General features: G+C 38.8%; 2 protein-coding genes and 1 non-coding gene across 3 annotated transcripts in view; all 3 read left to right on the top strand.

Moving 5' to 3' along the window:
• Nucleotides 1-25,000, top strand: part of LOC138045283 (uncharacterized) — a 45,110-nt gene that overhangs the window by 6,054 nt on the left and 14,056 nt on the right. Inside the window, exon 4 of the mRNA XM_068891723.1 lies at nucleotides 23,178-23,211. Within this exon, the coding sequence (XP_068747824.1) occupies nucleotides 23,178-23,211 (34 nt within the window). The remainder of the gene's footprint in view (nucleotides 1-23,177; nucleotides 23,212-25,000) is intronic.
• Nucleotides 1,640-1,712, top strand: Trnas-uga (transfer RNA serine (anticodon UGA)). Its single transcript has one exon. It is a non-coding gene; the product is annotated as a tRNA-Ser (tRNA).
• LOC138045285 (uncharacterized) lies at nucleotides 9,568-13,279 on the top strand. Its single transcript, XM_068891725.1, has 2 exons — nucleotides 9,568-9,602; nucleotides 9,699-13,279. The coding sequence occupies exon 2, from the start codon at nucleotides 11,098-11,100 to the stop codon at nucleotides 13,141-13,143; it is 2,046 nt and encodes a 681-aa protein (XP_068747826.1). The 5' UTR covers nucleotides 9,568-9,602; nucleotides 9,699-11,097; the 3' UTR covers nucleotides 13,144-13,279.

Below are 25,000 nucleotides of genomic sequence, written 5' to 3'. Positions count from 1 at the left end.
TTGATGAAAGAAATCAAGGCAATTTTTCGCAGAGGTAATGGGTTCGAATCCCGTTGAAGCCACCTTGGATTTTTCAGGCTCTGTCTTTAAGACACGATTGCTTAAATTGTCAAGATAAGTGCGAGGTTCTTTTGTTTTGGTTAAAAAAAAAAAAAACACAGCCACTAAAAAACACATCATTATACATGTGCATGTAGGACCCTAATTGTCCAACTGTGGCCAACTGAAGAAATCAATTGGCTTGGAATTACTCTTGGTTGTTATTGAGCTTTAATTTGTGGTCAAACAGCAATGCCTTGTAGTCAGGTGACTCAATGACCTGATCGTGATAAGAGTGATAAAAAGCATGAAATTTGGCACACAATTTGCGTATACCCTACCAAATGATATTAGAAGGGGCTGCTATGGCAATCTGCTTAGGCTTCGATTTTAAGGAGATTAATTTTTAGTTTTTGACCAAATTCAAGATTTGGGATATCTGTAGTACAATTTTCAACACAGTGATCTTACTTTTCAACAGAGTGATCTTACCACTATTTAAAGCAAATGTTGCATTTTTATCTTGATTTTATCACTTGCTTTTATGTATGTTGCTATTTTATTAAAGATTGCATTTCAAATAGCGTGGACAAAGTCACGTCTCAATACTAATACCCAGTCTTCACTTGGCCAATAACATAAAAGGACAAGGCACAAGAAATGTGTGCGTCTTTTCGTACGTCAAATCTGATCGTATCTGAACTTGACCAGAAAACCAGAAAGCGTTCCCGTCATAATAGTGCTCTGAAGATCCTATTTTTTGAGATCATCCATGGGCTAGATCTTATAGACAGCGCACCACATTGGTATTCACCGATCAAACCCAAGCCCGTGTATGATTCTGACGATGCACAGGCCGAGGGCGAGAGTTGAGGGCGAATTGGATAGACGCAAAGATCATCGATCGGAAGAAACATCAGGTCATCGTGCACGAGATGAGCTGTCATGTCTAAGAAGGAGGAGGAGAAGACACTGAAGTACATAGTCCACTACAATGGGAGATTAAGCAACTTTATCCCTGATATGAAATTCGTCAAGTTAGCATCATTATAGATGTCTTGGGAGACTGGTCAAGCAAGGTGGACACTAGTATTAGGGAATTGCTAGGTAGTAGAAGCAAAGATGTGCTGAGGAACATGCTAAAAACAGTGGTGTCAAGCACACTGAATATTTAGTGAAGCTATGATCTTCGCAGTTATGAGCGCAATTTTTGCAATTGCGTAGAGAAGCCTGAAAAATTCAGGACTTCAACGGGGTTTGAAGCCGTGACCTCGCGATTCCGGTGCGACGCTCTAACCAACTGAGCTATGAAGCCACTGACGTTGGGAGCTGGTCATTTGTGGGTTCTAATGGTCCCGTGAGTAATGAATCAATGATGAAATGGTATATGAAATGAATCATATATGAACTGCGGATATGGAATCAAGTGAAGCTATGATCTACGCAATTGCAAAAATTGCGCTCATAACTGCGAAGATCATAGCTTCACTTGATTTCATATCCGCAGTTCATATATGATTCATTTCATATACCATTTCATCATTGATTCATTACTCACGGGACCATTAGAACCCACAAATGACCAGCTCCCAACGTCAGTGGCTTCATAGCTCAGTTGGTTAGAGCGTCGCACCTGAATCGCGAGGTCACGGGTTCAAACCCCGTTGAAGTCCTGAATTTTTCAGGCTTCTCTACGCAATTGCAAAAATTGCGCTCATAACTGCGAAGATCATAGCTTCACTTGATTTCATATCCGCAGTTCATATATGATTCATTTCATATACCATTTCATCACACTGAATATTGCACGGATGTTCAAGGTTAGAACATTATGCCGAAGCGAAAGAGTAATTTCAATTTTAATCATAGAGATGTTTTTACTGCATATAATAATAATAATAATAATAATAATAATAATAATAATAATAATAATAATAATAATAATAATAATAACAATAACAATAACAATAACAATAATAATAATAATAATAATAACAATAATAATAATAATAATAAAAATAAGTGGTAGTAGGTGCATTGGGTTCAGAAGAAGCTGGCAGGACACTTGGAGCAACTAGGAATTAAGGACCGAACAAGAACGATGCAAAAGTCGGCACTCCTCGGATCGGCACATATCCTCAGAAAAGTGCTGGAAGTCTGAGGTCTCGGGATGAGACTTGACTGGATATTTCTCCCCAGGGAAAAACCCTGTGCTCAATTCTACATAATAATAATAATAATAATAATAATAATAATGATATTGATAATGATAATAATAATGATAGTGATAGTGATATTAACAAATTGTAACATGAGACAAGTTTGGGAATTTCGATTAGAAATGTCCGTTAAAGTACTTCAAAGAGTTCACAAACCACAGGACAGTGGACAAGAAGAAAACCTTAGACTTAATTTTCTGGCAGTGAAGCACAAAAGAAATCCGATGACGTCCAAAATCAGCTTGAAAGATTATGACAGTTGGCATCCGACCACAACTCAGTTCAGCGAGGTTTCCTTCAGTTTCTTTTACTCCAAACATTGCGACTTCTGCGAGCTGTTCATCGAGCTCGAACGCCCTCGAAGCTGTCTGTGCTGGTGCAAGTATTTCTTCCATCTCAGGTTGCATATCACAATCATGACAGGTCCCGCGCTCAAATGGTGAACGAACTGGTCCAAGAAGAATTCTCATCGAAAAGGACGACGAAAATGAATTAAATCGCGTTTGGTATTTGCAGTGCAAACCACCGCATCTTTTTAGCGAGGTGTTTTTAACAGACTTTGCTCAGTGCAGTAGTTTGACTTGTTTTCCATCAAACTCTGTGTCAAAGTGATTTTGATGTTTAAAGTTGTTGATGTTATGAGATGTCTTCTTTCATCGTGAAGCACTTTTTGTTGAATAAGGGTTAAGTTGCAGAGGGTTGACTTTTGTAAAAGCTGTGAGTTGAATGTAAAGGAACGCTGTCACTGTTGACAGCGAAATTTCACGGTTACAACAAATCTTATTGGTTGAATGAAGGCAATTCAAATTCCTTTTAGCAGTAATGCCTTACTGGTAAAAGCAATAAAATAAAAGCCCTGCATTGGAGATTTTTGTTGCTGTAAGAACAGAGCCTTAGCACGAGAAAATTTATGACTCATTTATGCCTGCGGTCATTGACGTCTTTTCTGCACATTCCTTAAACCTTCAGGATTGGAATTTTCAAATACATAGCTTTTAAATACGGGCTCCAGTCGTGTAATAAAATCTCTTATTGACCAAGTTTGCTTGGGCTGTACTGGGAGAATATCGGCCTTTGGTCTCTCCCTCTCTTTCTCTATGAAATCACTTTTTTAATTGTTGACTTGCACCACGCTTTATAGCAAATGCAGTAAGCGACTTACAAACTGAACGTTTCAAAGAGAAATATTTTTTATTTGAATTCTATTTCCACGCCTCTTGTCTAATAAAAATCTGTTGTTAAAACACTTCTGTATATAAACGGATTCGGTGTCAAAAACTGGAACTTTAAGGTCATTACACAAGCTCACGCAACCAGGCCTTGACGGGCAAGATAGAAAAAATTCCGCCCGCTCCCTGAGCCAATCAAATTGCAGGATTCGTAGAATTCCGCCCGCTCGCACCTTGAGAAAGAAAAGGTATTTCACAATAAGGTAATACAGCTTAATAGCAGAGCTAAGGCGCGCCTGCGGGGCACCATGGGTAAGATTGTTTGAGTAATCTATCGATGCGACAAATTTTGGTTATTACGTCACATACAGACTGATGTCACGTACGTCAGCCTGTACAGACTGTCGGGGTGGAGGTGGGGAGGCAGGACAGCCTCTAGGGACGGGAGTGTTCGGGCAATTTTCCTTCGCGGGAAATCGTGTGGTAGCGTTCCATTGGCAACCCGCAATTTTCTGGCGGGAAATCGTATTAGTGACAAGCAACGGGATAAAGAGCAGGAAAGAGCACGAGAGAAGAGGCGACGAAATTTGAGAAATTTAAGTGACGAAATCCTCGAGAGAAGCCGAGGAAGGAGAAAAAGAGAAAATTTCAATGAAAATTAACGTAAAGCTGAGAGAAATAGAGCAAGAGACAAACTTATTTACAATGGTTAGCTTTCAGGTAATCTTTTGCTTCTTAATATATGCCTCGCTGGTTCACAAAATTTGTAAAACTAGCTGAAAAACGAAGAAGGACAGAAAATGTTTGCAATTCCGTGTTAACAGAGATTCTGACATATTTCAACATCACATTTTATAGGCTTTTTGTGTGAAATGGGTGTCCAGTTGTGAGCTGCTTTGTTTGCAGTCGAGTAAGCGAATTTACTACGCTTTAGTTGACTTTATAATTAGTAAAGATTTTTGCTATTGTTCTGAACTGAAGACAGGGAGTAAAGATTGTCAGTCAAACTGAAAATGTTGTGAAAGAGATTACTGTGCATGTAATTTCAGTTTAGCTGTTAATTAAAATTGTTGGTTATTGTTTGTAAGGCTTGTATGCTGTCAGCTCAGGTGTTTAATCACTGTAAACTGTGCACACTAATGACGATCGATTAATTTTGTACTTTATGCAGAAGCATAACTATTTCCATAAACACTATGCTCTTTTTTTAAGAACCTTCTTTTTTTATAACAACGTTGAGGCTTAGACTAACCAAAATTATAAGAATGTTTTAAGAACATTCCTCAGGCTGAGACTGAGTCGATTGAGAACGTTTTTATTTTGTTGTTTGTATTTTAATGAAAGCGTGTAAAGAAATGCAAATTAGCCCAAATACTTAAAGAGTCGCTGACTGTAAATATAGAGATTGGGCTTCTTGTGGATTTCCGTCTGACATTTGCACCCCCCTAGCCAAAATCCTAGATCCGCCCTTGGGGATGGGCCGGTGATACCTGACTCAATTTTCCCTTTCGTGAACAAGCGATGCCATTTGGACGAGACATGGAACAATTTTCAGTGTTAAGTTTGTCGTTTGCAAATGAGGAAAAAGGTACGTAATCTAGGACTAGATTAGCAGCGTAAGTAACTTAGAATTTAAACTAAGAAAAAACCTTAGAAAAAAATTAGAAAAAGTTGATTGAACGATGTGGAACTCGGTTCAATGGATTAAGCAAATGCACTCAACCCCTACACTACCGAAACAACGGCTTCAAATTTGCAATTTTAAAGTATTTAAATGAAGCTAACCCCAACAATTTATTGAAAGCTAACCGAATAAAAAGGCTTGGTTACTAAGAATGGCATCGACCGTCAAAAATGGCTTTAGGGAGTTTAAGCATGTGACGTTTTTGAGCTATGGACGGCAACCGGAAATGACCATTTCGCATGCCAGGACAGTAGTGTCTCCCAGATTTTTAACCCAATCATCTCTAATGGAGGAAAGATACTTAGCAATATAGGGGGCTATTTATATAAGACTTCTACCATGGCACTATAATGTACAATACCAAAACAATATCGTGTACTGTTAGACCTACATATTACGCAAAGACAACTTGAATCTCCTGGAAGACAAAACGCAGCTCAGTTGGCAATATCGAATAAAGCGCTGTGTTACTTCAGTACCACACGTAAGCAATGTGTGTCTATGATTAATAGGCCGGTAGCCCGGTTTTAACCTCAGAAAAGGATTTGTTTCGTCGTATGAACGTGTGAGCCAAAGGGCCTCTGCTGGTAGGACTACTGGGTGACCCCTTAAATGGTCTTAATGACCCCACGCTGCAGTTCAAGACGAAATCCGATAGAAAATCGAGCAATTTCAGTTTTTAGCGGACAAAAATCTGGTACCAGAATAATTTTAAGTATTTACAGTCCTTTTTACATTTTCTGAAAGCTAAAGATATAAATATTTGCCTGAAATAACACCGAAAACAATTTGCCATGGGAACGAGAAAAATTATATTTCAACGTTCAGAGAAATTATGAAATTGTTTATCATCAGTTTCATTTCACCAGTACTTTCAAGTGTTTCTTACGAAGTTAAACAGTTGTTTTTGACGTTTGGTGTTGCTAGAAATGATCTTTTTCCAGAAGATATTTAAAACAGTCGTACAGAGGTTTGCAATACGATGTTTATAATCTTGGTTCTAGGTTTTTGTCCACTTGTTACTCGAACCTCTGGTGGATTCCGTCTTAATACCACCCAACTCATTCCCTTCGTACCACAGGCAACCCAGTGTACGCTCAAGGAGCGTCTAGTTCACAAGGAAATTACGTTCACCCATCTTGGTTTGTCCCATGAGGGTAACAGCGTCACGCCTCTACCAAAAGAATGCAAACTAAAAGAGCACTTTTTGAAGAGTCACTGGGATCACAAAATAATTCATGAAGGTGAGCACTCTGAATGTGTCTCCCATTGAATGAAAACGTAAAAAAAACTTTACTTCTCGTTTTAAACGGGAGTGTAGCAACCGACAGAAATTTGGAAAGTTTATAGACGGTACTTTGCGGCTTTCAATACCAAGCAGAAAAATAAAGTTAGGGCTGTCGCGGCATTAACGTTGAGGCTAACATCTAGAGTTAACTACCTGTTGTGTATGCTTTTATTTGCAATGTATACCGCCAGCGTTTTATTATGCTATCATGCCAAAATAATTCTCTGCGAAAATTATATGAATCGTCAACATGTCAATGTCAGTCGTGGAGAACAAATAAACAGTTACTGTTTACATTTAGTAATCGAAACGATTTCAAGTACGGTAATGTTGCAAATAAATTGTAAAAGAAAACACTTGACATCTCTTCTCGTTTGTTCTTATCGGTCGTTGTGGAACATCGAAGGCGGGACAAAACGTCTTCCATATGTGTGAAACTGGAAGACCACTCATTTTGTACTTTTAATCCTATATCTCTAAAACGTCTCGAGTAGAAGTCTGTTGAAACTTCTCCCCCTCCGTTCAACCATCATTGACCACATATCATTTCCAAACGGTGGAAAGTTCTTCGTACATGTACACAAATCATGCCGCGGTCGCGTTCTTTATTTTCCGACAGCGTCGCTCGCATCAAGAATAACACGTCACACATCGGGGTGCTCCAAATGGCAACGTGAGCAAGTCGAAAATTTTGTTCGGGGTGCAAACAGTTTAGTGATTTCGGTATAAGTAATAACATTAGCAAGAAATGTAACTTATGCTTTTATCAGGGGCACCCAACGAGAATATAGTTCAAAACCAGTTAAACATGAATGTTAAACGTATTTCAGTATTTACAAGGTAGATATAGGCATTTTTTTTTATCCCCTAAAACAATTTCATCTGTTCGGATTTCCTAGCTGAAAGTCTAGTGATTCGAAAATTATAGGGATCAAAACTTACCTTTTCGAAAATTTCAGCCAGAAAAGAGATCCCGAAAATTCTACTAGGTGTCCATTTTAGGGTAAAAATCCGTTTAAAATGGGCAATTATACCTTTTTTTTATGTTGGAAAATCCTAGGACATGCGAGCAAGCAAGAAATTTTACAACAAATTTTCCGAAAATTGTAGATCTCAAATCGTACAATGAGTTACAATGAAGTACTATTAGTCTCTTCCCTCGGGGCTTTTCAGGACTAATTTACAAATGCTGTATGGGGGACTTTAGCCAGACTGCTTATTACGCAGTTTACAATTAATTTTAGGAAGTGAAAGATGCCCCCGTCCAGATAAGGTCAGACCACAACACCGGGGACTACGTCCCCTACTCTTATCGAATAGTGAGTGGGTTCTTTAACGTCCCATACATTTAATTTCCGACAAGGGCTATGAGACGGGACCTCCGGTTTACAGTCCTTATCCGAGAAGACTTGAAAGTCTAACCATTTGCAGATGTAATTACAAAGGCAGCACTTTCTCCTCAGTTATTTTAAGACCCTGAGTGTTGGTCCGGCCGGAGTCGAACTCGCGACCTCCCGCATGACAGTCCGATGCTCAACCAACTGAGCCACCGGTGCGCGGTGCGCGATGCGCGGTGTTTTTATCGTCTTCCGAACAGATATTTTCCGAAAATTGACCTTGAGTGCCCCTGTCATGATAAATTTAGTAGTATTATCTGCAAGAAGCATCTTTGCAAACGCAACCAATTAGGATCACAGATAGTGTTCAGAAACTTTACATAATCCAACGCAGTAATAAACACCATAGCAACCGTACATTTACATAAAACGGCCAGCATTTAAATTTACTGGTCAGTCGTTGTAAATTTCCCGACAAAAGGAGGTCATTCGCCCATACGAAACAGAACTGTGGCAACACGACGATTAGTCAATCATGATGTTCTGAACTGAAGTTGAGTGCTTTTTGAAAATCCGTCCACTACAATTAAACAAAATAAAATCTTGTGTCCCAGTGAGTTGCTAAGCAAGATAAAGACTAGGACCTCTGTCTTTATAAGTGTCCCACATGCCAATTGTGACTCAGAAATAACGCATGATGGATGACGAATTGCTTGCAGCGTTTGCCTTGTGGTCACCAAAATCGGAATAATAAAGAATTGCGTTATTACCTCCTGTCGTTCTCTAAATCGGTATTAGTATTAAATGTGCAATCGTCTGTACTTTAATTCTCATCGGTAACAATGCGAAAGGTTAAAAAGCTACATTTTGTGTGTATTGTTTCCACAGAATGCATTTTCCTGCAGCGAAATTTAATAATATGCATCTTGTCACATTTAACATCTTCAGACGTGACAACCGTTAACTACGGAGCAGAGGTCACGCCGAGCGAAGTTGCGAGGCGATATCTGATATGGTGATAAAAAATAAAACACAGCCGCTTTGGGATTAGGAATTAATTTTCATTTTGTTGATCATCAAACTGTTCGTGACTTTTACTGACCGTACGGAGGCCAAAAAGTGTTAAATATGACCGAGAAATCCTGCTGTTTGCTGGGGCCTGATATGGTTGGTCGGGGCTTGAAATGGGAGGTGTAATTTGGTTGGTAACGTTCCAGCCTTATATGCCTTAAATTGCGCTTGAAGAGAGTAGTTCGGCCACGCCATTTCTTTATAAATTTCTCCCATCAGTCATTAAATTTCACGCGGTGCTGTTATGCTTATGAGATTTTAACTAATGCATATCAGTGATGTCCGGCCATTATGCGCCATGACCGGTGATACACTCTTTTTTTTTATAAGAACGTCTAATTTTGATGCCGAGGCTGAACGTTCTTATAATCTCAGCCTCAACGTTCTTATAAAAAAGGTTCTTATAAAAAAAAAAGAGTGTACTTACAATACTTACGGTAGTATCATTGCAGTTTACTTACATTAAGATATTTACAGTACGATACATACGATATACAAAGCTGGTTATGTGGTTGAAACTGGGTGAATGTGTATCGCCAGACCTGAACCACTTGATTGTGCTTTATTGTTTTGACCTAATCAGCCGGTTTAAAACAATCATTTGCTTATACCATCTTACTGACTAATTGGCATCGTGATTAAGTTACGTGCGTCAAACTTGCTTTGTTGTTTGTTTGTTTTTTTTGTCGCGTAGCTGCTGAGATAATTTAAATCGAAGTAAATAATTCTCAGAAACAGTGGGAACTTTCCAAGAATAAATGAAACAGTGTTAGAATTGTGTCCTTCCCACAATAGGTAATAATTTATTATTAGTCAAATCTTATGAATCAGCTTTTGTACAATTTGTGTCTCCCAGAAGACAAACAATTTTGCTCTTTTATTACCCTACAGCTTACAAATTTAGTTAGAAATATACAAAAGTATAAGGTCTCAAGTAATTTTAACAAGTGGATAAACTGCTTTAAAGAACAAGTTAGGCAGGAGCAAACACATTATATCATGAACCTCTAACTCATCCTAACGGAGACAAAAATAGCTTGGATGTGATTGGTTAAATTGAAGTATAGCATCTGAATCAATTAACAATTTTCGCAACTTACTGAGGAATGTGCTAGCGAAGCGATAACAGAGTCAACAATATCGTCTCAAGAAAAATGTTTGGACGGATTCCGGCAAAAAAATTTTACGTTGGGAATTGCTCGACCCCCAGCGCCCCATCCGTTTGCATTACAAGATTACGTGACATTCGTAAGCATAGTTAACTGAGCATCCTTTCTTCTCGAGTATTACAGCTGTCAAGCGATCGCCGGTTCGCACTGCAAAAGACCACTCTTTACACGCTTGTCTCGATACGTTGTAAACATTTCCTGTTGACCTCGTTTTGTTTAACTGAATGACATCACCAACGAGTTCTTCTTCGCTGTCTGGTGATAGTGGTGACACTATATCCTCAGCATTCGGTGGTGTATCACAAGAAAAAACCAATGGCACAAGGTTGGCTCGATTACTCATCGACGAAGGAACATCTGCTTTAGAGCGATTTCTTTTGTTTTCTATACACCCCGAAACATTGGAGGATGTCCTAAAGAAAAACTTGCCGAAGCTTCAGAGACTAAAATCGAGAGGTGTCATTTTTGATGATCAATGGGAAAAGTTGTTTCCGGGTACTGGTGACCCACCAAACATTGCGCAGTTTGACATTACTCTGTTGCATTTGTTGATTCGAGAAATTTCCAACTTACCACCGCCTGTAACGGGATGGCACAAGCTGCCTCCTAAGAACGACGCAAGCATACAAGCGAACATCGCCAGAATCAAATTTTTCAGAAATGAGCTGTCCCACAGCCCTTCTACTGCCGTTACCGAAAGCGAATTCGAAAACAAATGGGACCAAATATCTTCAGCTTTGGAGGGAATAATGGTTTATAACCAGCGACAAAAAATTCTGCGCCTCAAGAATGATCCGATCGATCACAATACGTATCACACAGTAGAGGAACACATCAAAAAATGGCGAAGGTTGCAGCAGCTGCAGCAGCAAGAAAATTACGAGCCTAACAGCTGTCTACCAGACGAAGTGCCGGAAGTATTTGGACGTTCTAAGGAAATCGACAAAGTCAAACAATACCTTTAGCGTGGACCAGATGCCGTCGTGTTGATTACTGGAGGACCGGGCTTTGGAAAAACAACCGTGGCCAGGGAGACAGCCCACAAATTAAAAGAAAATGGGCATACTGTGTTATTTTGCAGTCTTCTAAAAAAGACAACATTCCTCGAAGCAGCAACTGAAATGATCCACTCATGCGGCAAGATGCTCGGACAGCTACCGGAGAATCTTGAATACTGGCTCAAAAACTGGAGCAAACAGATCCAAAGCCAAGTGGTATTTGTTCTTGATAATGCAGATAGTCTTCTAGAGTCGGAAGCAGACCGAGATTTATTGCTAGAGACCCTGAGTGCCATGAGAAAGTTATCGAAGCAGAATGTAGCGTTTGTAATTACATCCAGAAAGAGGTTCCAACCTAAAAGCCTGCCATGGAAACAAGTAAATTTAAGCCCTCTGTCACCCGACGAGGCCAAACAGTTACTTATCTCTCGTGTCAGCCGTACAGGGACCAAAATTGAAGAATTTTCCGAAGTGGAAACCATAGTCGAGCTTTGTGGCTGTGTCCCTTTGGCACTCTCAATTGTAGGTCCACTTCTGTCAGACTACCCTGAAGAGAGGATTATCAAACATCTTGAAAAGGAACCAATGACTATCCTGGAAGATGGCGATGAATCATTCCAAAAAGCTATAATGAATTCGTTTGATCTGTTGACGAAAACTGAGAAAGATGCTTTAATAGCTCTGTCCATATTTCCCGGATCATTTGATTACAATGCTGCCGAAGCCGTTTTGAAGGGAAGCTTAGGCCCTGAAACTACACCGATTACGACGCTACGCTCCTTAAACAACAGATCTCTCGTTGTCGTTGAACAGGCAGGTTCCCATAGATATCAGATGCATTCTCTCATCCGCGCTTTTGCTAAGAAAATTGGTGAAACTGAAAATTCGCAGGTTTTACTTCACAGCAGAGAATTAGCTTGTGCGCACTTCATTTCCCGTCTGGAAGAAAATACACGTTTGTATTGGGGAAAAGACACATGCAAAGAAGCCATCGAATCTTTCAGTGCAGACAGACAAAACTTCGAGCATTTCCTTCAAGATTTCGCTAATGGTTTGGAGGCCCAAGAGATCGCAACCTCGTGCGACAAGTTCTTTGATAGTCTTTTTCAAACGTTCGAGTATTTGGAAAAATGCATCTCATCGAAGGTTTACATCGAGATCTTGGAACTGCTACTCAGGAGCAAGAATTTTCAGGCCGAATCTCAGCCAGTGCATCGTTTAGATCTTTTGTGTCTGCTTGGTCAAGAAATGAGAAGGCTTGGTGACAAAAGAAAATATAAAGATCACATGCAAGAAGCTCATCACCTCATTTCAGCACAGGACGATGAATTCTGTGAGAGCAAGGTCCTTTCTCGTGTGTTTTACTTGCATAGCCGAGCTCGTTTTTTATCGGAGGAGAACAGTTATGATCCTCAACCCAAAACGTTGTACGACAAAGCATTGAAAATCTCCGATGACAAGCTTCCTGGCCATCCCGAAACTGCAGTCAACCTTTTATTAGCCGGAAGAGACGCTAAACGGCGCAAGAAGAACGCAGAAGCGAACGAAAAGTTGCAGCGGGCCTATTCTTTGTTCAATGAACTTCTTGGAGATCATTTTATGACGGCTCTATGTTTAAAGGACTTTGCAGACTTTGTTTTCATTGCGGAAAAGAGTGATCAAGGGCTAGACAAAGCCTTGAGCTACTACAGAAAGGCCATGGAAGTTATGGAAAAGCTGGGAAAACACAAACAAAAGGAGAGCATCTTAACCCTAAAAAATTACGGAATTTGTCACAAGGAAAAAGGCAACTTTGAAGAAGCAGAGAAGCGGCTCTTAAAGGCAGAACTCGTTTGTGAGAGAGAGCTACAGGAAGATCACACTTGGAAAGTTATGGTCAAGATTCAACTTGGTCTTCTCTGTCATGAAATGATAGCTTGCAAACAAGAAAACGACGCATTTGTTAGAGAGGATCTATTAAGCAAAATGGAAGCATCGATGAAGGAAGGGCTAGATATGTACTACAAACGCAACACTGATGGCCAGAAGAGCATCAACCATAAGCTTAAGATGAGGATCCGGAAAGTCTTTAACTCTCACCCAGAAAGATTTCCCGAGGACTTGTACCCTCGCGATGAAGTCCTGACCTCCGAGTTTCACTCCTGCTACATGGAGAATTCCAAAGGTTAACGGGAGTTTCGAATAATAATCGTTTACAGGTTAAATCCAAGAACGGAAATTACAAAATGTTTCTTTGCGAAAAGACAATGAGGAAACGTAGTAATCGTGGACGCGGTTAATCGTAATCGGAGTGTGCAGTACTGACGCGTGCCGAGACACGCGTACGCTTCATGTCTTTGACAAATTAATCTTAGCACTAACCACTATCCATGACAAAAATATCTTAACTGTAGTGCTCAACGACGCGAAAGGAGTTTCAAGAAGAAGTTTAAGTGCGATTATCAATTAAAGAAAAAAATTAGTCAAGCCTTTCAAAACACATCGTTCATAAGTTTCATTGGACCTTACAGACGCCATCGGAGAACGATAACATCAAGAGTGGAGATGAATCCTAGTGATGTTAAGGCCCGGGCAAATGGCTTCAACATTTGCTTCAACATCCGTTCGATTTTGTTGAACAGCGATGTTTAAACAGCGTCCACCCCACCCCCCTCCTCCCCTCCCCTTCAACCGTTTTGAAACACGTTGAAACAAAGTTGGATCGATGTTGAATGAGTTCAAAGCGTGTTAGATGGAGCTATCTTGCCCGCTCTGGATTTCTCGCTTGGTCCCGCAAGATCAAAGATCATTTGTTGGTATTTTATCCCTTGTTATAAATCTTTTATTTCGTTTCGGTCCATAAACACGCAAAAAATGAACTTAGCCAAAATCCAGCAACACGCTTGGTCAATGACCTGTATATATTGTTTTATTTTTCGCCATACGATCTGAACCGTGTAGGTGCTTTCGCCAGTTATAGACATAGGTATTTTTGAAAGCAAGCCAGACATTTAAAAACAGTCTTTGCATGGATGGCTAGGACAACTAACTGGGTGAACGAAACGAATTTTTGTATTTTAATATATTTTTGTAGTGCAAACACCAGTAAAATTGTATCTTTAATCCAATTCTTAATAGATGGGCAATTAGCACAAGTTGTTTGTGATATCTGTACCAGGTGAACTGAGTCAGCTGTTTTAGTCTAAAAAGAAATATTGCGTTAGGTTTTTGCGATACGTCTTACGCCAATCTCCTACCCAGAGTCCTCGGGCTTTTTGGTCAGCGGGTGAACGCCCGGAGAGACTCTGGGATAATGGACTAAAGCCCGGTTTACACTTCAGAAAATTTCGGCACGGCTCGTGTGAAATTGGCATGGGTGCCAAAAAAGAGCTTGGCAAACTTTGTTTACACTACACCATTTTTACCGTATCAAAAATACCGTGCCAAAATTTTTGGGCCCGGGTAAGTTCTCTTGTAGACATGCGCAGTTCAATTATAATCAAGAACGTCCGCGTGATTTTGCTGGAGAATGAGCAGCCATCTTGAAATATACGCAAAAAAAACCGCTAGCCTATATGAATTAAGGCTCAAATTTGGCCCTTTAAAGTGTTTACACTACTTGTTCTATCCGAACCGTGCCTATTTTTTCAGCACCCGTACCATTTTTACCCGTGCTCGGACTACCGCGCAGAAGGTCCCAGCACGGGTAAGAATTTTGGTTCGGCACGGATGTAGTCCTGTTCCGGGCTTTACACTGCAAATTTTATCCAAGCGGAACCTTTTTTTTTAGGACCCGTGCCAATTTCACCCGAGCCGTGCCATTTAATGTCTGTAGTGTAAACCGGGCTTAAAACTACTTTTTTGATCGGTCGCTTTCATAACAATGACAGTCCGCCAGGAAGATAGTCCTGTTCCGGGACTCCCTCTTACCCCGCCCTGAAAATGGGCCTGGAACCCAGGCGGGAAAAGAGAGAGTCCTGTATTACTTGCAAGCGCATGCTCGGAACGAGCCAATCAGATTGCAAAAAATAGAACAAATGAGACTTTTGTCTGATTGGCTGTTGAAAATTGTAGCATCCAATTTCCAAACCGCGCGCTTTGATGTAAGCAAAGATGGCGTTCGAAGCGATGATTTCAACTTTGTGCTTCTTCCACCGTTCGTTTTATACCTTGAAGGCGGTCTCTTAAACCTCAAATGGCGAAATTTTTTTCTTTATTCACGCTTTTGTAAGCAATCCTTTTAGTTTGCTGGGGGAAGCAACACTCTTTTAGAGTAAGCTCAATATTACAAGTTCACAGCTTTTATTTCTCCATGTAAGTGGACGTATGGCAGCAAATGCGCCAAGTGTGAAAACCCGATCAAAGTCCTTCGTTAGGAAGAGTGTTCTATCTGCAGAAAATGTTACAACGAGGTTAAGCGAAATCCTCGATCTCGAGGGCTTCGATTCAATCTAAGTAGAATTCGAATGCTCGTACAGCGAATCAATGGAAGAAGCTCGAGGTATGTGTTGAGTCATCGTTTAGCATTATCAGATGTTTTGAATTCTCTTAAAGAACATCTGTTTCAGTATCGCGACAGATACGTCGGGCGGAATTCCGTCAACTGTGAGACGAAAGGTGAATTCTTGCTTAGTTCACTGCCTTTATTTGACTTGCATATGCGAACACTCTCAAGGCATGTACATACTAACTTAAGCATTTAACGTTCTTTTATTCAATGAAACCGAAATAATATTCATAATTACATAGTAATCATAAGGGTATACTTGATTTTTAAAAAATTGCTAAAAGGGATCAATTAGTACATAAGAACTTATTACTTTATTGGATAATAGGGAAGATATCTGTTTATGAACATTGCTTTTGTTATTGAAATGTGCCAACAACAAGAACAAAAGATCCTTTGGTTCGACAGCCAGTGAGGCTCTGGTTTGCACATCAATGACAATAGGTGACGTAAAGGCTATCTTTCCCTATTTTATCCTTGATCAATTGTGACTCCTTCAAGTCTCATTTATGCTACCAGCAAATTATTATTGAAAAGTACAGTAATGATAATGTTTGCAAGAAATCTATACATTAGTAAAAGTAAAGAATGATGCGGTAGTTACCGCCATAGGGGTTTCAGGTTATACTGGAGTGAAGTTTTGTGAATTGGTTTTAATTGCGGAGGTAAAAATTGCGCTTGACCCTCTTTTGATTTAATTTATGCAAATTTTAAAATGTGCATTTTAATGTGTGATGTCTGGAAATATATAAACCAGGGCAGAGGGCTTGTCTTCTGTGTAATTTTTAAATTAAGAAGGGCAGTGTCATTTCAAATTCAAGGCGAAGGAGATTTTTGTTGATATGACACTGACAGGATATTATTAAAGTGCCCCTGTGACCAAAAAATCAATTCATATTATTCTTTGGATTTTAAAACTATGTTAACAAAACATTAAGTGACCCACGTTTTAAGCCTTGATTTCAAAAAGACACCTCTTTATTTTAACTGTAATTTTCCTATTTAATGGTCCGCCATTACTAACATTATGTTCTTGAGAGAGCTGGATCGAGCAGAAAATGACGTCAAAGGCTCACTAGTTTAAGAATGCAATACATGTGTACGCCGCAGAATTAATATGCAGCACGGGGGTTTTGGGCTTTCAGACTTTAAACTCACGCTTTGCGTATATAATAAGCTGCGTTCACACGCTGAAATTTTAAGCTAGTGAGCCTCTGACGTCACTTTTCCCTGGATCCAACCGTCTGAGGTCCAATCGGTCAGTTTTGAATGTGAGTAATGGCGGACCGTGAAATCCAAAACTTACACTCAAAGTAAACGGCCTTTGGATAAAAATCAAAGCTCAAAATTTTGCTAGTCAGGCAAACACACTTTCAAAATCTGAAGGAAAAAAGGAAGTGGTTTTTTTTATCACAGGGGCACTTTAACTACTTGCAGTATTTGATGTTCATGCTCATTCATATTCACTGCAGAGAATATAATGTGAATTTATCTTAATCTGGAGGAAATGCTCTGAATGTACAGCCGCTGATCTTAAGTGCTTTTGGCACATCAATTATTCAGGATTTAAAGTAAATGCATCGGTAATATTACTGTATCAGTTAGTGAACCAGTATTAAATTAAACAACTATTTTTTTACAATTTTTTTCATTTAGCTATCATATCAATAATGTCCCCATATTGAAACTTGGTTTCAACATTGTCAATGAATTAATTGGTATACATTAATTTTGCATGATGGAACATTATGCACCATTGTTTGTTCATTACATTTATATTTTACTTTATTCTTGGTGTAAGGCAACTTGTAGTATAAACTGCAAAAAACATGGAAACATCAAAGAGAAAGTATACCGCCATATGGCTGTTTAGAGGGGACAAAATATTAAATTGACCTTTTTTGGTGTGGAAACCAGTGTTACTATGTCAGTAGTTTAACCATGTATTATCTAGACTGTCAATGTTTTAGAGCTTCAAGTTAAGAGTATTTCATATTTATTGAAAGCTGAAGTGTTAATGATATTAACAATATGCTTAACTTAGGTGTAAAAAATTATCAGATGGAAAATTGCAACTGAATGGATATCCTGTTCGATACATTGAGCACTATTTGAAGTCAATAATTAACACTTATTCGCCAAAGGTTAGGTGAAAATTGGTAAATAATGGTTCTAGGATAATCACACAAGTGATTATTTGAAAAATATGCAAAGTTAAAATGGGGCAAGTACTTCAATGACACTGGAAAGGCAGGTGGATGCATTCCAATAGATCAGAGGGTTGGGCACGAGGTTCGAGATATTAAAGACCATGCACTCTGCAAGGCTTCAAAAGAATCTACATGAAACAACTGCACTGAGATATTGTCATTCACAATCAAAGGGACAAACTATTTTAACAAATATTGACAGTCTAAGGTGTCCCTCCCCAATCTAAAGTACACAGCACAATGAGCTCTGCCGATGATGTTGAAATCATGTTCAGGGAATTGTCCCAGCGAGATGTGTTTAGTAAAATTCCAGGACGATGTCACTCTACATTTCCTAACCACCCTCAAAACCTCTTGGAGTGTCTTGACATGGGAGAATTGAAGAGGTGGATGACAAAATTGGTCAAAAAAATTTCCAATGGTCAATATTTGTATGGTGGGCCAGAAATTGATTCTGATCAATCTGGTTCTGATGTTTATATAATTACATAGAGTATCCAAACTAAACTCCTAAGACAATATGGAATCACAGTTTCAATAATTACTGTGCACCTCAAATATCAATAAACTGGATCAGTGCAGTCATCATATATCTAGAAATTATAGATCGAGAGAAGTAATGATCAAACAAGAGTTCCAGCAGGAGATTTATTAGTAATTGCTGAGCGATTCACATCCACAACCAACAGTTTTATACTTACAACTGTAACACACAGTAGGCCTCGCTAACAGCCATGCGTACGATATTTTTTTGCAATTTCAGCAGCTGTTCTCGCACGGATTCTTCATAAAGACTCTCGGGAGCATATCAAAATTTAATATTTGTCTCCGCCAAAATCATGTTCAGTTGGGAATTCACCATGAAGTTTCAGGCGCGAAATTCCACACTTTCGTATGTCATAAATCTGATCTTCCATAAGTGCTTTTAAGGGACTCACGATTAGAAGGACTGATTTTGAACTACATTGTAACATCACACTCGGATCGAAGAAAATCACAAACAAAAGGAACTTCAACGTAACATGTACAAACAGACTTGCCAACTCCTGTTGCTTCTTTAACAAAAACATCGTTAGGGCCGATTTACAAGGTACGATTTTTGTCGCATTCGACAACGGCTTACGACAGGACAACATGATTTACGATTGTTGTGGACATCTGGAAAAATGTCGTAGCATTTTAATTCATGTTTTAAAACGCTGCGACAACTGTAAGTCATGTCGTAAGCCTTTCGTAAGCTTGTCGCATGTGACAAAATCGTATCGTGTAAATCGGCCCTTACCGATATAACGACTGCATGGATAGCTTGAAGTTTTTCCGCCTTGGGCACAAAGTTAAACTGACATTGCTCAAATGCAAAATCAAATGCCTCCGGAAACTTGGCAACATAAATTTCCTTTCACATTATCCGCCATGTTTTTAGTATAAAAACAGTCCAAGGATGCTTACCATTTAGCCAAATAATCCGGATGGAATGATCGCTGCATAAAGGTAAGCGATTTTCCGAGTTTCATGACCGACCGGATGAGAATGGCGCTTACCATTTACTACACAGCATTCCATCCCGCATAGTTTACTCGATCTTGTGAGAAAGGGCCTGGAAACGGAAGGTTCTCGCAAATGGTAAGGGCATTTCGCGAATTCCATTCCGAACGGAAACAAGGTAACAAAAGATTTTCGAAGTTACGCTGGACAACCTCGTTCACAATTTCCGAAAAGATTTTCCGAAAAATGGCCTTTCCATTTGACCTCAAACCGAAATTTTCGGATTATTTGGCTAAATGGTAAGCACCCCAAATAAACTATGCCCAAATTAGGAATCTCTTTCCAAATATGGTTTTTCCCCCAGTTTTGGGGAGAAGGTTTTATTTAATGATTTAGTTTTAGCATATAAATGTGTAAATTGTTTAGCTCCAGACTATTTAGGAAAATATTTTGTTAAGCGTTCAGCAGTTCACAACAGGAACACAAGGGGATGTAATAATTTTGTGATCCCCCGATGTAGATTGTCGATGGGACAAAGGGCATTTTATTTTCGCGGTCCACGGGAATGGAATGGGCTACCTGACAACATCAAGAATACTAAAGAGATTGATATTTTTAAGCGGACACTTTTTAATAATATGTTCTATATGAAGTAATTTTGGACAACATCAAGAATACTAAAGAAATTGATATTTTTAAGCGGACACTTTTTAATACGTTCTATATGAAGTAATTTTGGATATATTTGAATGATTTTGAATATATTTGGATTTTAATTAAATTACTGTAAATTTAACATTGTGACTGAAAAGCCCTGTTGAAGGGAGTCAAGTATGTATGTATGTATGTATGTATGTATGTATGTATATATGTATGTATGTATGTATGTATGTATGTATGTATGTATGTATGTATGTATGTATGTATGTATGTATGTATGGCTGGGTATTTTGCATGTTCGTCTCGGTCCATAAACCACAGGCATCCCAGACTTAGAGAGTAAAAATTATAAGGATTTGTACGGGAAACCCGATTTATAAATTTATTACTTTATTGCCCTAGTGACTTTCTTGCTTTTTGTGCGGTTATTTGCCTGATTGAATGCGATTTTAGCGACTTCTCAGTTTTCCAGGTTGGCACTCGTACATATTTAAGGGAAAGGCTGGAAAGTAGTTTCTAGCTTACCTCACATCTTGCTGATAAAATTGCACTTATCCGGCATCAGTCACACTCCAACTCCGGCAAAGGCCACACAGATAAATTTACTTCTCTTTGGCCAAGTTTCAAGGTCCAGCAAGCACCCATTGCTGTGAAAGAGCGATGAACATTCAAATTCATATATTCAAAATCCTTAGAGGCTCGCTTACAACAAATTTGGACACAGCTGGTCAACCGTTCACTTAAGCCGCGATACAGTGAGAGCAAATCAGTGAACGGTTGATGGAATCCAACAGAAACTACGAAAAAAACAAAAGATCACGAACAGTTGGACGAAAGGGAGACCGTGGCTGGTTTACGAAGAAGATGGTATGTTTTGTTCTATTTGTGCTGTTTACAATTATAATTGTTTTAATTAATGAATTAATAAGTAATCAATTTCTGTGCACGATAATTTTTTAGTTCTTTTTCCGTTAAAGAGCATTAAAGGCACATTCCTGTAAATGTAGTGGAAATCCAAGGCCACTCAATTTTGACCTGGGTGAATAAGAAATCAAGAAAACTGGCCCGGCTTGCCACCAAGCACTGGAGTTAATTTTCAGCCCTGTTGTGGCATGTTTTTAACCAGCCAATAACTCAAGAATAATAATAATAATAATAATAATAATAATAATAATAATAACAATAACTCAAGAACAAATAACAACAATAACTCAAAAAAGATTAAATAACAAAAGAAATAATAAAGAATAAACAACCAAACAAAAATCAAGAAGCTAGAGTTGCTCTCAGCTGCGTCCCAAGCAACTCTTATGCTTTTCTCGTGCTCTTCAAACTTCCCCTGTGCATCCATAACTCGATGTACGCATGCTAAGCGTGAACCAATTCTTAATTGACAGCACAAAATGATGTATGAAATGAATCATATATTGAACTGCAGATACATGTATGTAATCAAGTAAAGCTATGATCCTTGCCATTATGATTGCAATCTTAGCAATTGACGTGTAGAGAAGCCTGAAAATTTTAGGACCTCAACGTTAAAGTCCAGAATTTTTCAGGCTTCTCTACGCAATTGCTAAAAGTGCATTCATAACTGGGAGGATGATAACTTCACTTGATTTCAAATCCTTGCCTAGACCTATAAGCAATGTAGATGTTAGGTGCAATTTATAACTGAAAGCTAACCATTATAGACATTCAGTATGTGGGGTTTGGCATTCTGCCTAATTCCTTTCCCTCCAGGTATAGAGAACTGAAGTAGAAAAATCATTGCACACCCTAGAGACATGCTACACAAGGGAGATGTTAAGGGTAGAATCAAACCTTGCAAAACCCTAATGAGTGAGCCATAAAAATTCGAATCCCATTAACAACAGCTAGGTTCAATCCAAAACTATGTCCCCATTAACAACAGCTAGGTTCACTCCAAAACTATGTCCCCATTAATTAACCCTTTCACTCCTGTAAGGGCCAATGAGACTTACAGATTTTACTCTGTCTAACACCAGACGATTTTACTCGTCAATGGGGAACCCTACAGGAGTGAAAGGGTTAAAGCCTTCTGAATTTTTCAGGTTTCCAAAAGAGACAATTTATTGCTTAAATGGTCCAGATAATTGCAAGGATTGCTTCTCCCTTTCATCCACAACTTGCACTTAAAATATATATTTCTTTCATTCAGGTTTGCTCATCTTATAATGGTCACCAAGGAATTTGAAATTTCAAGCATTTTATTAACCAGGCATCATTGCCTATCAAACTTTATGCCGCATTCAAATTATTGAGCTATGAAGCCCCTCATTTGGGAGCAGGTCGATTTGTTGGGCTCATGTGTTTCTGTGAAGAGAACGCATGTTTTATGAGTCAAATGAGTCAATGAGTCATGAGTCAATGGACTCACAGTCAATATAGCAATTATTTGTTGATTAAGCCTAAGCCCTCGTTTCAGTGACGAGGCCTAAGCACTCTCTGAAATTTTAGCTTTCATTTTATGGTTTAATTAACTGCACTAACTCGTTGACTCATTGACTCATTGACTCATTGACTCATAAATACTTGACACTCTTCTGTGAAAGGACTGATGAATGAAATAAATATACTGCTTCCAACTGAGTGGCTTCATAGCTCAGTTGGTGAAGCATTGCACCGGCATTACATAAGAGGTCATAAGAGACAATTGCTTAAAATGTCCAAACATCAAACTTTTCATGTACTCAAATGGAACGAACCTAATTCATTCAATAAAGTACATGAAAAGGTCGACGTTTGAATCAATTAAGCTCGACTCACATAATTTGGGTCGACACAAGAATTAAGTTCGAGTGGCCTACATGGGAACATCGACTGTAGAGCGACTTCGATTCAAACGTCAAACTTCTCATGTGCCGAATAAAATGCATGCCTTTGTATAATTTATTTTTGCGTCCCCATTTTTTCACGAAATTATTGTACATCATGATTAGAGATAAGTTCGACTAATGAAGTTTGACGTTTCAATCAACCCTGTGATTTTTACTATTTGGGTCGACCCAAATAGGGATTTAAGTTCGGTACATGAAAAGTTCAACGTTTGAACTGGGCCTTCGGGAAAAGCGTAGCCGGCTTCTTCGTGTGAAGTAGCTGAGGCTTTTCGTTGGCTGTTAATACAAAAGCAAGAGCAAGCATAACTTAAATCAAAACAGTATTTTCATATATGAAAATTATACAAGTGCAGTGGTGATAACATAGATCTTGCCACTTTCAGAGGTCAAAACAAATCTCGTAAACATCAGTTAAAATGATATTGACTACTGCTGAGATAATGTCAATTTTTTTGTTTCAGTCGCAAATAAGCTGCAAATATTTGTTTTTTCTCTCCACAGGAAGAAAATCTGAAGGTTCACATTCCCAAGAAAGGTAAACGTTTTTGCCATTTTCTTGCCCATTTATTTTGTCAACCTTAAAGACATGATAAATATCTCTAAGCATCTTGATAAATGTGGCAAAAAATTAAAGGGGCTATGTCACGAAAAAGTATGTAATTTCATGACACCCAAAATGCCCAAAAAGTAAACTTAAGGACGTTCGCGCGAAAATTTTCTAACATTTATTTTTTTCTGAAAATTTTACCATTAAAAGATGATGAGTTAGTGATGTCAGAAATGTAAAAAAACGGGTCACTGTCTTCGTTTTGGAGAGAACTTGCCCGGAACAACACCCTAAATCTGAAAAATCCGGCTTCTTTAGCAAATAAGGCCACAGTGTCTATAAGCCAAAAAATATTGCAATGACATTTTTGAAGTGAAATGTTCTCTACCAAACTTTGTTTAAGTGGACCCATGAAGTGAATTTAGTTAACTGTTGAGGTTCCTTAATAAACAAGTTCGCATTTAGCGATCATAGAGATGGCAGGATTCCATGTCCCGAGGACAGAGAACTTGAAATTTTTCTTCCCACATTGATGTTTTGTTCATTTTTGGATAATGTGGAGATAATTGTAAATAAAATCTGTAAAAAGTAGGGGTCACCGAACATCCAAGATCGTTAAATCCAAGCAAAGTTGTAGCAATGGCCATCTGCCTTATCATTGTTCATTTTAGTTCTTAGCGCGCGCGCTCGACGTGGCTAAAGTTGCTCTCAGCTGCCCCTCAAGCAACACTGCTATCGTGCTCTCCAAACTTCCCGCGTTCATCCATAACTCGACGTACGCACGCTAAGCGTCAACCAATTCTTGACAGCACGAAATGATGAATGAAATGAATTACATATTGAACTGTGGATATAAAATCAAGTGAAGCTATGATCCTTGCCGTTATGAATGCAATTTTAGCAATTGTGAAGAGAAGCCTGAAAAATTTAGGACTCCAACGTTAAAGTCCAGAATTTTTCAGGTTTCTTTATGCAATTGCTAAAATTGCATTCATAACTGCAAGAATCATAGCTTCACTTATTTTCAAATACTTACCTAGACCTCTGAGATGCTTGGTGCAATAACTGAAAGCTAACCATTATGGACATTCAGTGTGTGGGGTTTGGCAATTTCTGCCTAATACCCCTTCCCTCCAGGTATAGAGAACTGAAATAGAAAAATTATTGCAAACCCTAGAGACATGCTACGAAAGGGAGAGGTTAAGGGGTAGAATTTAACCTTACAAAACCCTAATGAGCCATAAAAGTTCGAATCCCATTAAAGCCTTTTCAGATTTCCAAAAGAGACACTTGCTTCTCCCTTTCATGTACAAGCCGCACTTAAAATATAAATTTCTTTCATTCAGGTTTGTTCATCTTATAAAGGTCACCGAGGAATTTTAAATTTCAGGCATTTTATTAACCAGGCATGTCTATCAACCTTTGTGCCACATTCACATTATTGAGCTATGAAGCCACTCATTTGGGAGCAGCTCAATTTGTTGGGCTCATGTGTTCCCATGAAAGGACTTAATAAAAATTGACCTGCTCTCCGCTGTGTGACTTCTAGTTCAGATGGTAGAGCATTGCAGCGGAGTCACAGAATTTCGAATCCCGTTGAAGCCATCTAAATTTTTCAGTTGTCTACAAGAGACAATAGCTCAAATTGTCCAGAATAAGTGCAAGGGTCACCTCTATCTTTCGTCAGCAACACACACTTCAAGCGTCAAACTTTTCATGTACTCAAATGGAACGAACCTAAAGTACATGAAAAGGTCGACGTTTGAATCAATTAAGC

This window comes from Montipora capricornis, chromosome 4, assembly GCF_036669925.1.
Source record: "Montipora capricornis isolate CH-2021 chromosome 4, ASM3666992v2, whole genome shotgun sequence".
Taxonomy (NCBI): Eukaryota; Metazoa; Cnidaria; class Anthozoa; order Scleractinia; family Acroporidae; genus Montipora; species Montipora capricornis.
This window is presented reverse-complemented; position numbering and strand designations above follow the sequence as displayed.